The sequence below is a fragment of the Pecten maximus genome, chromosome 16 (genome assembly GCF_902652985.1).
Source record: "Pecten maximus chromosome 16, xPecMax1.1, whole genome shotgun sequence".
NCBI classification, from domain to species: Eukaryota; Metazoa; Mollusca; class Bivalvia; order Pectinida; family Pectinidae; genus Pecten; species Pecten maximus.
The window spans coordinates 16,173,324-16,185,564 of record NC_047030.1 but is presented as its reverse complement, the minus strand read 5'-3'; the positions used below and the strand labels follow the sequence as shown (position 1 = coordinate 16,185,564).

General features: G+C 44.0%; 2 protein-coding genes across 2 annotated transcripts; both read left to right on the top strand.

Annotated features, from left to right (window-relative positions):
* The first annotated feature begins 1,171 nt into the window (after window positions 1-1,171).
* Window positions 1,172-7,085, top strand: LOC117344669 (trichohyalin-like). Its single transcript, XM_033907497.1, has 8 exons — window positions 1,172-1,360; window positions 2,151-2,313; window positions 2,676-2,749; window positions 2,869-2,952; window positions 3,078-3,152; window positions 3,349-3,608; window positions 3,741-3,908; window positions 6,983-7,085. The coding sequence occupies exons 1-8, from the start codon at window positions 1,172-1,174 to the stop codon at window positions 7,083-7,085; spliced, it is 1,116 nt and encodes a 371-aa protein (XP_033763388.1).
* Window positions 7,086-7,130: 45 nt separating this feature from the next.
* On the top strand, window positions 7,131-8,948 carry LOC117344668 (vicilin-like seed storage protein At2g18540). The gene is made up of 5 exons (XM_033907496.1): window positions 7,131-7,319; window positions 8,100-8,285; window positions 8,438-8,504; window positions 8,648-8,721; window positions 8,841-8,948. Exons 1-5 carry the CDS (start codon window positions 7,131-7,133, stop codon window positions 8,946-8,948), a joined length of 624 nt encoding a protein of 207 aa, XP_033763387.1.
* The last annotated feature ends 3,293 nt before the right edge of the window (window positions 8,949-12,241 follow it).

Genomic DNA, 12,241 nt, shown 5'->3' with positions numbered 1-12,241 from the left:
CATTTGGGGAGGGCGGTCATATTTTATATAAATGAGGCTAGTGTGACCCCTGGGGCCTGTGGGGTGGGGCCCCAAATGGGGAACTTTGATGAAATTTTGCTATAAAATCCTACTCCTCCTTAACCCTTTAGTAGATTTCAACCAGATATGTTGTGAAACATCATTGGGGAGGGTGGTCAGTGTAACTCCAATTTGCTCATTTATCAACGGAATTCAAATTCCCACACCTTAGTAGGGGGTACAGTATAATACCCGTCAAGATTGTACAAATCATTGGTTAAATTCAACTTTGTATTACAACGTATTTATTATGCATTCATTTATAACCTAGATTTATTTAATGTCATATTCATACTCCATTTGACAGCCATGGGAGGAAGGCTTTGAGTTCTGTCCCCTGGCCGAGACATACCAGAGTCTTTAAAAATGGTAGTTGCTGCTCCTGCTTAGCGCTCAGCAAATTAGGAGTGGGACGACTGGTTCGCCCGTTGTCAGTATAATGTGACCGGGTGGGGTGTGCTGCTGGGTGTCTTCGGCAGTATGCTTCAGTGAGGTAGCACTCTAAATCGGCAAAAGATCCGGCCTATCACAAGGAGACTTAACACGGACATACCGCAGCCTCCCAAAATACACATACGCACTCACCACACACATGCATGTCGCATGCACGGGAGGCCGTCCTTAAATGACCTTAGATGTTAATAGGACGTTAAACTAAATAAACCAAACCAAACCAAACATTTATCAACGGAATTCAAATTCCCACACCTTAGTAGGGGGTACAGTATAATACCCGTCAAGATTTTACAAATCATTGGTTAAATTCAACTTTTTATTACAACGTATTTATTATGCATTCATTTATAACCTAGATTTATTTAATGTCATATTCATACTCCATTTGACAGCCATGGGCGGATAGCACCCGCTTACAATTGGTAAGGTTATATATTGATAGATACATATGCTTATTTCATTTTGCATGACAAACAATGATATATATTTCTTTTCTTCTTCATTTAGTCTGAAACCGGAGACGGTGAAGATCTACCTCTGTTCTTTGGGGAAATTCGTGGAGTTTCTATCCGCATCCTTCAACTGGCAGCGCCATGAAAGCAGAAATTAATTCAATATCAATCTATATGTGCGTTTTTATACATATATTTAAAAGATGAAAAAGGAGAAGAAAGATAGGGAGAGGCAGGAAAGAGAGATGGGGGAGAAGACGGGACAGGAGGAGGAGGAGAGGAATCAGACAGCGGGGGAGAAGACGGGACAGGAGGAGGAGGAGAGGAAGCAGACAGAGGAGGGGGATGTCAATCATAGGACAGAGAAGGAAGAGGTGGTTAAGAAGAGAAAGGTAAGTGGTGAAATGGACGTTATCTGAAAGGACAGCAGGAATAAATTCCACATAACTTGCATGGATCAACGTAAAAACACACTGTCGTCAGAATGAATCGGATCTAGATTTCCGATCCGTGACTAAGTCACAGATTTCGTTTGGTTTCTTTTGGTTTATTTTGTTTAACGTCCTATTAACATCTAAGGTCATTTAAGGACGGCCTCCCGTGCGTGCGACATGTATGAGTGTGGTGAGTGCGTATGTGTGTTTTGGGAGGCTGCAGTATGTTCGTGTTAAGTCTCCTTGTGATAGGCCGGAACTTTTGCCGATTTAAAGTGCTATCTCACTGAAGCATACTGCCGAAGACACCCAGCAGTACACCCCACCCGGTCACATTATACTGACAACGGGCGAACCAGTCGTCCCACTCCAAATACGCCGAGCGCTAAGCAGGAGTAGCAACTACCATTTTTAAAGACTGTGGTATGTCTCGGCTAGGGGACAGAACCCAAAACCTTCCTCACAGCGGCGAACGCTCAACTAAAGGCCAAAAGTGAGGCATTGTCAAGGGAGACATTAGGAAGAAGAAAGTTATCAGGAAAGAAGAGAAAAGATAAGATCCCAAGTTTAGTCGCCTCTTACGATCATGCAATGGGGGCAGCAGGTACAATTCTTACGCCCTACCTGCAGGGCAATCACAGATTTCATTATTCACTTGGCGAAGTAATAGTTTTATATGTGTATGCCTTGTTAGTCTTGATCAAACAATATGTGTTTCTGTATATGTATTTTCAAAAGATTGGAAAAGGAGACAGAGGCGGAGAGGAAGCAGAAGGCGGAGAGAAAGAGAGCGAAGGAGAGTAGAAGGAAGCAGAGGAGAAGGGCAGAGGAAGAGGCGGAGGTAGAAAGAAAGAAGGAAGAGGCTAGAAAGAAAGGAGCGGAAAAAGGAGAGGAAAGAAGCAAGGAAAGAGGTGAGTTTAGAACAAATATGATGCATTGGATTTAAATGTATCGTACTTTTCAAATTATCCAATGCAATAGATGGCTGTCGATGTCACCTACGCTTGTGCCACTGGCCTCTTTTATCAACCACTGTAGTTATAATTGATCTTATTTTCTATAGGGTAATCAGGAGAGGAGTGATGTGAATGACGAGGGGCAAATGAGCGAGGATTCGGACAACCATGAAGGTTAGTATCAAAATAATTTGAACTGAACGTTTGGAAGAAAATAAGTTGACAGGGATCTGAAAGTTGCTATATTGGTACATATTTGAACCGATAAGGAACCAACAACACTGTATTGCTGAATTACAATTATCCTCATTTTACAGATAGCGCGGAAGAATGGAAACCAACGAAGGCGGAAAAGAAAGAATATATAGAGGAGCTAGAAGAGGACAGGAATGTATGTAAAACTGTTAAATTTACCTTTTAGTCATTCTTATAGCAGAAGCAAATGTTCATTTTATCCACTTTCATTTTTTGTATTAATCAAGTATGTGATGCAGTACTTATTTCTTATAGGAATCGGAAGAGCTAGAAGATGATGATGATGACGGTCAGATGGAGGTCCAGGACGTTGTGGAACGTCCGGCAGAGGGCACGCGGGTAAGACAAAGTGATAGTTTGTAGTAGCTCGGAATAGACGTTCTTCTGCAAAGTAGAACGCTTACACATACAATAACATTACGGTTGATATAGATCATTACTATTATTTTATTCTTATTTTTCAGCATAGGCCCAAGCGCGAGTGTCCGATGCCGGACTGCGACAAGGTGCTGGAGAATATTCCTCGGCACCTTCGTCAGGTATGTCTTTGAAGTTTTATTGAAATATATCTCGAACATATTTAACATATCATGTTTCAGATCTACACATCGTGGTCTATTTCATGGAACGTATCATTGGTCGACAATTCGTGATCCTTTTAATAGGTCTAATTGACTTCCAGTTCGACTATTTACAAAAGTACCATTCATCAAAATCCTTCATTTCTTTACACAGTTCCACAACATGACCGCGGTCGAGGCAGCCAACCAAGTCTCCCTCCAGGGGTACCAGAGAAATGGAAGGACGGCACCAAAACTAGGCTGTCCCCTGGAGGGATGCAGCTCCTCGACCACGAGACTGGATCTCCACCTGACCAGGATCCATTCATTTGGGAAGGAGTCGGATGAGTTCAGAGAGGCAATGAAGGAGGCCAGGACGCCTGGGGTGAGGGAGGTCGACAAGACCTCCTTGGGCCAAGCCCTGCGGGAGTATGCGTAAGTGAGCTAGAAGTGACAATGTTATGTTTTAACTTTCTTTAAACGTCAATGAACAATTACCCTGTTGAAGTTTCTAAGACACCATACATCATTGTATGCCATGACCTTTATTTTTAACATCATTTGTAGGCGACACAGCCGCAACCGGATCACCGGTCGACGACAGTCAGCAAACACAGCGGCAGCTCACGAGACCGGGATCCGGACCATGCTCCCGCAGGGCCTTTCGAAAGCCACCGTCCTTGACCTGAAGGGCATAGGCGAGGACGGTGGCTTGATTGATACTCTTCTCAGAAGGTAAACATTGCTATCTCACTGGACAATGTTGATATTGGGTTGGTTTTTCTCAAAGATTCAACTATGCTTTGAGCTCCTTTCAGTTGTTATTCGTGAACTTATGAATGCTAGCTCCACAACGGCAAATGTAAATATAGCGCTACAATGCCAATAATGATAACTTGTGAGTGTAACTCCAATTTGCTCATTTATCAACGCTGCCCTGCAGGTAGGGCGTAAGAATTGTACCTGCTGCCCCCATTGCATGATCGTAAGAGGCGACTAAACTTGGGATCTTATCTTTTCTCTTCTTTCTTAACAACTTTCTTCTTCCTAATGTCTCCCTTGACAATGCCTCACTTTTGGCCTTTAGTTGAGCGTTCGCCCCTGTGAGGAAGGCTTTGAGTTCTGTCCCCTGGCCGAGACATACCAGAGTCTTTAACAAGAGGCCCATGGGCCTTAACGGTCATCTGACAAACACTTACACTTACAGCAGGGACACACACCCCAATCCAGCATTATTACCATAAATTATTTATCGCAGCCAGTTATGTTTTAGATCAAATTTGGTGTTGATCCATTTAGCTTGTCCAGGAAGAGCAGCATCATAAAGCAAAATTTTAGCCAAGTTCCCATTTTTGGGGCATGCCCCTCTGTCCCAATGGGTCAGACAAGACTCATTTATATCAATTAGGATTGCCTTTCCCCAATGATGTTTCATACTAAATATGGTTGTAATCAATAAAGGCATTAAGGAGGAATTGCATTTTTAAGAAATGTTTAACCTAAGCACTCCTTTTGCCCCATCTTTTTTTCCCCAGGGGTCAAACCTGTCTCATTAAAAAATATGATTGCCGTCACCTAATATGTTTCACATCAAATTTGGTTGTAATGCACCAAAAGGTTAGGGAGGATTAGGATTTAACAGCAAATATTCACCAAAGTTCCCATTTTAGGGCCCTGCCCCTCAGGCCCCAGGGGTCACACTAGCCTCGTTTATATAAAATATGACCACCCTTCCCAAAGGATGTTTCACACCATATTTCGTATTAATCCACCCAAGGGTTAGAGAGAAGTAGATTTATAGCAAAAATTCACCAAAGTTCCCCTTTTGGGGCCCCGCCCCTCTGACCCTAGGGGTCAAACCAGCCTCATTTATATAAAATATGATTGTCCTCCTCCAATGATGTTTCACACCAAATTTGGTAATAATTCACTATGGGTGTTAGGAGGAATAGGATTTTATAGCAAAATTTCATCAAAGTTCCCCTTTTGGGGCCCCGCCCCTCTGGCCCCAGGGGCCACACCAGCCTCATTTATATAAAATATGACCACCCTCCACCAATGATGTTTCACACAATATCTGGTTGAAATCCACCAAAGGGTTAAGGACGAGTAGGATTTTATAGCAAAATTTCATCAAAGTTCCCTTTTTTGGGCCCGTCACTCTGGCCCCAGGGCTCACACCAGCCTCATTTATATAAAATATGACCACCCTCCCCCAATGATGTTTCACAACATATCTGGTTGAAATCTACTAAAGGGTTAAGGAGGAGTAGGATTTTATAGCAAAATTTCATCAAAGTTCCCCATTTGGGGCCCCACCCCTCAGGCCCCAGGGGTTACACTAGCCTCACTTATATAAAATATGACCGCCCTCCCCAAATGATGTTTCACAACATATCTGGTTGAAATCCACTAAAGGGTTAAGGAGGAGTAGGATTTTATAGCAAAATTTCATCAAAGTTCCCCTTTTGGGGCCCCGCCCTTCAGGCCCCAGGGGTCACACCAACTTCATTTATATAAAATATGACCGCCCTCCCTAAATGATGTTTCACAACATATCTGGTTGAAATCCACTAAAGGGTTAAGGAGGAGTAGGATTTTATAGCAAAATTTCATCAAAGTTCCCCTTTTGGGGCCCCGCCCCTCAGGCCCTAGTGGTCACACCAGCCTCATTTATATAAAATATGACCGCCCTCCCCAAATGATGTTTCACAACATATCTGGTTGAAATCCACTAAAGGGTTAAGGAGGAGTAGAATTTTATAGCAAAATTTCATCAAAGTTCCCCTTTTGGGGCCCCGCCCCTCAGGCCCCAGGGGTCACACCAACTTCATTTATATAAAATATGACCGCCCTCCCCCAATGATGTTTCACACCAAATTTAGTTGTAATCCACCCAAGGGTAAAGGAGGAGTAGGATTTTATAGCAATATTCACCTAAGTTCCCTTTTTGGGGCCCCGCCCTTCTGGCCCCAGGGGTCAGACCAGCCTCATTTATATAAAATATGATTGCCCTCCCCCAATGATGCTTCAAACTAAATTTGGAAGTAATCCACCCAAGGGTTAAGGAGGAGTAGCGTTTTGAAAGAAAAAGTTTATGGACGGCGCACGGCGCACGGCGCACGACGCACGGCGCACGGCGGACGACGACGGACGAAGCACGATGACTATGGGTCATCCTGACCCTTTGGGTCAGATGACCTAAAAATGGTAGTTGCTGCTCCTGCTTAGCGCTCAGCAAATTAGGAGTGGGACGACTGGTTCGCCCGTTGTCAGTATAATGTGACCGGGTGGGGTGTGCTGCTGGGTGTCTTCGGCAGTATGCTTCAGTGAGGTAGCACTCTAAATCGCCAAAAGATCCGGCCTATCACAAGGAGACTTAACACGAACATACCGCAGCCTCCCAAAATACACATACGCACTCACCACACACATGCATGTCGCATGCACGGGAGGCCGTCCTTAAATGACCTTAGATGTTAATAGGACGTTAAACTAAATAAACCAAACCAAACCAAACCAAACATTTATCAACGGAATTCAAATTCCCACACCTTAGTAGGGGGTACAGTATAATACCCGTCAAGATTTTACAAATCATTGGTTCAATTCAACTTTGTATTACAACGTATTTATTATGCATTCATTTATAACCTAGATTTATTTAATGTCATATTCATACTCCATTTGACAGCCATGGGCGGATAGCACCCGCTTACAATTGGTAAGGTTATATATTGATAGATACATATGCTTATTTCATTTTGCATGACAAACAATGATATATATTTCTTTTCTTCTTCATTTAGTCTGAAACCGAAGACGGTGAAGATCTACCTCTGTTCTTTGGGGAAATTCGTGGAGTTTCTATCCGCATCCTTCAACTGGCAGCGCCATGAAAGCAGAAATTAATTCAATATCAATCTATATGTGCGTTTTTATACATATATTTAAAAGATGAAAAAGGAGAAGAAAGATAGGGAGAGGCAGGAAAGAGAGATGGGGGAGAAGACGGGACAGGAGGAGGAGGAGAGGAATCAGACAGCGGGGGAGAAGACGGGACAGGAGGAGGAGGAGAGGAAGCAGACAGAGGAGGGGGATGTCAATCATAGGACGGAGAAAGAAGAGGTGGTTAAGAAGAGAAAGGTAAGTGGTGAAATGGACGTTATCTGAAAGGACAGCAGGAATAAATTCCACATAACTTGCATGGATCAACGTAAAAACACACTGTCGTCAGAATGAATCGGATCTAGATTTCCGATCCGTGACTAAGTCACAGATTTCGTTTGGTTTCTTTTGGTTTATTTTGTTTAACGTCCTATTAACATCTAAGGTCATTTAAGGACGGCCTCCCGTGCGTGCGACATGTATGAGTGTGGTGAGTGCGTATGTGTGTTTTGGGAGGCTGCAGTATGTTCGTGTTAAGTCTCCTTGTGATAGGCCGGAACTTTTGCCGATTTAAAGTGCTATCTCACTGAAGCATACTGCCGAAGACACCCAGCAGTACACCCCACCCGGTCACATTATACTGACAACGGGCGAACCAGTCGTCCCACTCCAAATACGCCGAGCGCTAAGCAGGAGTAGCAACTACCATTTTTAAAGACTGTGGTATGTCTCGGCTAGGGGACAGAACCCAAAACCTTCCTCACAGCGGCGAACGCTCAACTAAAGGCCAAAAGTGAGGCATTGTCAAGGGAGACATTAGGAAGAAGAAAGTTATCAGGAAAGAAGAGAAAAGATAAGATCCCAAGTTTAGTCGCCTCTTACGATCATGCAATGGGGGCAGCAGGTACAATTCTTACGCCCTACCTGCAGGGCAATCACAGATTTCATTATTCACTTGGCGAAGTAATAGTTTTATACGCGTATGCCTTGTTAGTCTTGATCAAACAATATGTGTTTCTGTATATGTATTTTCAAAAGATGATGGAAAAGGAGACAGAGGCGGAGAGGAAGCAGAAGGCGGAGAGAAAGAGAGCGAAGGAGAGTAGAAGGAAGCAGAGGAGAAGGGCAGAGGAAGAGGCGGAGGTAGAAAGAAAGAAGGAAGTAAGAAGGAAGAGGCTAGAAAGAAAGGAGCGGGAAAAGGAGAGGAAAGAAGCAAGGAAAGAGGTGAGTTTAGAACAAATATGATGCATTGGATTTAAATGTATCGTACTTTTCAAATTATCCAATGCAATAGATGGCTGTCGATGTCACCTACGCTTGTGCCACTGGCCTCTTTTATCAACCACTGTAGTTATAATTGATCTTATTTTCTATAGGGTAATCAGGAGAGGAGTGATGTGAATGACGAGGGGCAAATGAGCGAGGATTGGGACAACCATGAAGGTTAGTATCAAAATAATTTGAACTGAACGTTTGAAAGAAAATAAGTTGACAGGGATCTGAAAGTTGCTATATTGGTACATATTTGAACCGATAAGGAACCAACAACACTGTATTGCTGAATTACAATTATCCTCATTTTACAGATAGCGCGGAAGAATGGAAACCAACGAAGGCGGAAAAGAAAGAATATATAGAGGAGCTAGAAGAGGACAGGAATGTATGTAAAACTGTTAAATTTACCTTTTAGTCATTCTTATAGCAGAAGCAAATGTTCATTTTATCCACTTTCATTTTTTGTATTAATCAAGTATGTGATGCAGTACTTATTTCTTATAGGAATCGGAAGAGCTAGAAGATGATGATGATGACGGTCAGATGGAGGTCCAGGACGTTGTGGAACGTCCGGCAGAGGGCACGCGGGTAAGACAAAGTGATAGTTTGTAGTAGCTCGGAATAGACGTTCTTCTGCAAAGTAGAACCCTTACACATACAATAACATTACGGTTGATATAGATCATTACTATTATTTTATTCTTATTTTTCAGCATAGGCCCAAGCGCGAGTGTCCGATGCCGGACTGCGACAAGGTGCTGGAGAATATTCCTCGGCACCTTCGTCAGGTATGTCTTTGAAGTTTTATTGAAATATATCTCGAACATATTTAACATATCATGTTTCAGATCTACACATCGTGGTCTATTTCATGGAACGTATCATTGGTCGACAATTCGTGATCCTTTTAATAGGTCTAATTGACTTCCAGTTCGACTATTTACAAAAGTACCATTCATCAAAATCCTTCATTTCTTTACACAGTTCCACAACATGACCGCGGTCGAGGCAGCCAACCAAGTCTCCCTCCAGGGGTACCAGAGAAATGGAAGGACGGCACCAAAACTAGGCTGTCCCCTGGAGGGATGCAGCTCCTCGACCACGAGACTGGATCTCCACCTGACCAGGATCCATTCATTTGGGAAGGAGTCTGATGAGTTCAGAGAGGCAATGAAGGAGGCCAGGACGCCTGGGGTGAGGGAGGTCGACAAGACCTCCTTGGGCCAAGCCCTGCGGGAGTATGCGTAAGTGAGCTAGAAGTGACAATGTTATGTTTTAACTTTCTTTAAACGTCAATGAACAATTACCCTGTTGAAGTTTCTAAGACACCATACATCATTGTATGCCATGACCTTTATTTTTAACATCATTTGTAGGCGACACAGCCGCAACCGGATCACCGGTCGACGACAGTCAGCAAACACAGCGGCAGCTCACGAGACCGGGATCCGGACCATGCTCCCGCAGGGCCTTTCGAAAGCCACCGTCCTTGACCTGAAGGACATAGGCGAGGACGGTGGCTTGATTGATACTCTTCTCAGAAGGTAAACATTGCTATCTCACTGGACAATGTTGATATTGGGTTGGTTTTTCTCAAAGATTCAACTATGCTTTGAGCTGTTTTCAGTTGTTATTCGTGAACTTATGAATGCTAGCTCCACAACGGCAAATGTAAATATAGCGCTACAATGCCAATAATGATAACTTGTGAGTGTAACTCCAATTTGCTCATTTATCAACGCTGCCCTGCAGGTAGGGCGTAAGAATTGTACCTGCTGCCCCCATTGCATGATCGTAAGAGGCGACTAAACTTGGGATCTTATCTTTTCTCTTCTTTCTTAACAACTTTCTTCTTCCTAATGTCTCCCTTGACAATGCCTCACTTTTGGCCTTTAGTTGAGCGTTCGCCCCTGTGAGGAAGGCTTTGAGTTCTGTCCCCTGGCCGAGACATACCAGAGTCTTTAAAAATGGTAGTTGCTGCTCCTGCTTAGCGCTCAGCAAATTTGGAGTGGGACGACTGGTTCGCCCGTTGTCAGTATAATGTGACCGGGTGGGGTGTGCTGCTGGGTGTCTTCGGCAGTATGCTTCAGTGAGGTAGCACTCTAAATCGGCAAAAGTTCCGGCCTATCACAAGGAGACTTAACACGAACATACCACAGCCTCCCAAAACACACATACGCACTCATAACACGCATGCATGTCGCACGCATCGGAGGCCGTCCTTAAATGACCTTAGCTGTTAATAGGACGTTGAACAAAATAAACAAAACCAAACCAAACCCAAACCTTCTGAAGTTGATGGATTCTGGTCAGATGGAGATCCAGTCTCGTGGACGATGCGCTGCATCCTTCCAGGGGACAAGATAGCTGCCTCGACCGCGGTCATCTTGTGGAACTTTGTTACGAAATGAAAGTGCCCTGCAGGTAGGGCGTAAGAATTGTACCTGCTGCCCCCATTGCATGATCGTAAGAGGCGACTAAATTTGGGATCTTATCTTTTCTCTTCTTTCTAAACAACTTTCATCTTTCTAATGTCTCCCTTGACAATGCCTCACTTTTGGCCTTTAGTGTTCGCCCCTGTGAGGAAGGCTTTGGGTTCTGTCCCCTGGCCGAGACATACCATAGTCTTTAAAAATGGTAGTTGCTACTCCTGCTTAGCGCTCAGCATATTTGGAGTGGAACGACTGGTTCGCCCGTTGTCAGTATAATGTGACCGGGTGGGGTGTCCTGCTGGGTGTCTTCGGCAGTACGCTTCAGTGAGGTACACTATAAATCGGCAAAAGTTCCGGCCTATCACAAGGAGACTTAACACGAACATACCGCAGCCTCCCAAAACACACATACGCACTCACCACACGCATGCATGTTGCACGCACGGGAGGCCGTCCTTAAATGACCTTAGCTGTTAATAGGACGTTAAACAAAATAAACTAAACCAAACCAAATTTACAGTTTGTACTGAAAAAACTGCTTCTAGAAAATTAACAGACAGCCTGGACAGACTGCTCAAACTTAATCCACGTCGCCTATTATTGAAGGACTGTGACAGCGGATTCGTTGAGCGGATCCGCCGCGAACTCGCCGCAAACCCGCCGCGAATTCGCTGCTAGCACCCTGCGAACACCCTGCGAACATCCCGCGGATACGAGCGATAGGGCTTAAAATGTTCCGCTCCCGCAGGGTTTGGGTAAAAAATCACCCTCCCAGTACTGTACACAGTCATCACACGCATGTATGTCGCACACATATTTGGAGTGGAACGACTGGTTCGCCCGTTGTCAGTATAATGTGACCGGGTGGGGTGTCCTGCTGGGTGTCTTCGGCAGTATGCTTCCGTGAGGTAGCACTTTAAATCGGCAAAAGTTCCGGCCTATCACAAGGAGACTTAACACGAACATACCGCAGTCTCCCAAAACACACATACGCACTCATAACACGCATGCATGTCGCACGCATCGGAGGCCGTCCTTAAATGACCTTAGCTGTTAATAGGACGTTAAACAAAATAAACAAAACCAAACCAATCTTTGATGAATGGTACTATTGTAAATAGTCGAACTGGACGTCAATTGGGCCTAATAAAATGGATCACGAATTGTCGACCAATGATACGGTCCATGAAATAGATCACGATGTGTCGACCTGAAACATGATATCTTACATGTGTTCGAGATATATTTCAGTAAAATTTGAAAACATACCTGACGAAGGTGCCGGGGAATGTTCTCCAGCACCTTGTCGCAGTCCGGCATCGGGCACTCGCGCTTGGGCCTGTGCTGAAAAAAATAAAATAAAATAAAATAATAGTTGGTTTGGTTTATTTTGTTTAACGTCCTATTAACATCTAAGGTCATTTAAGGACGGCCTCCCGTGCGTGCGACATGTATGAGTGTGGTGAGTGCGTA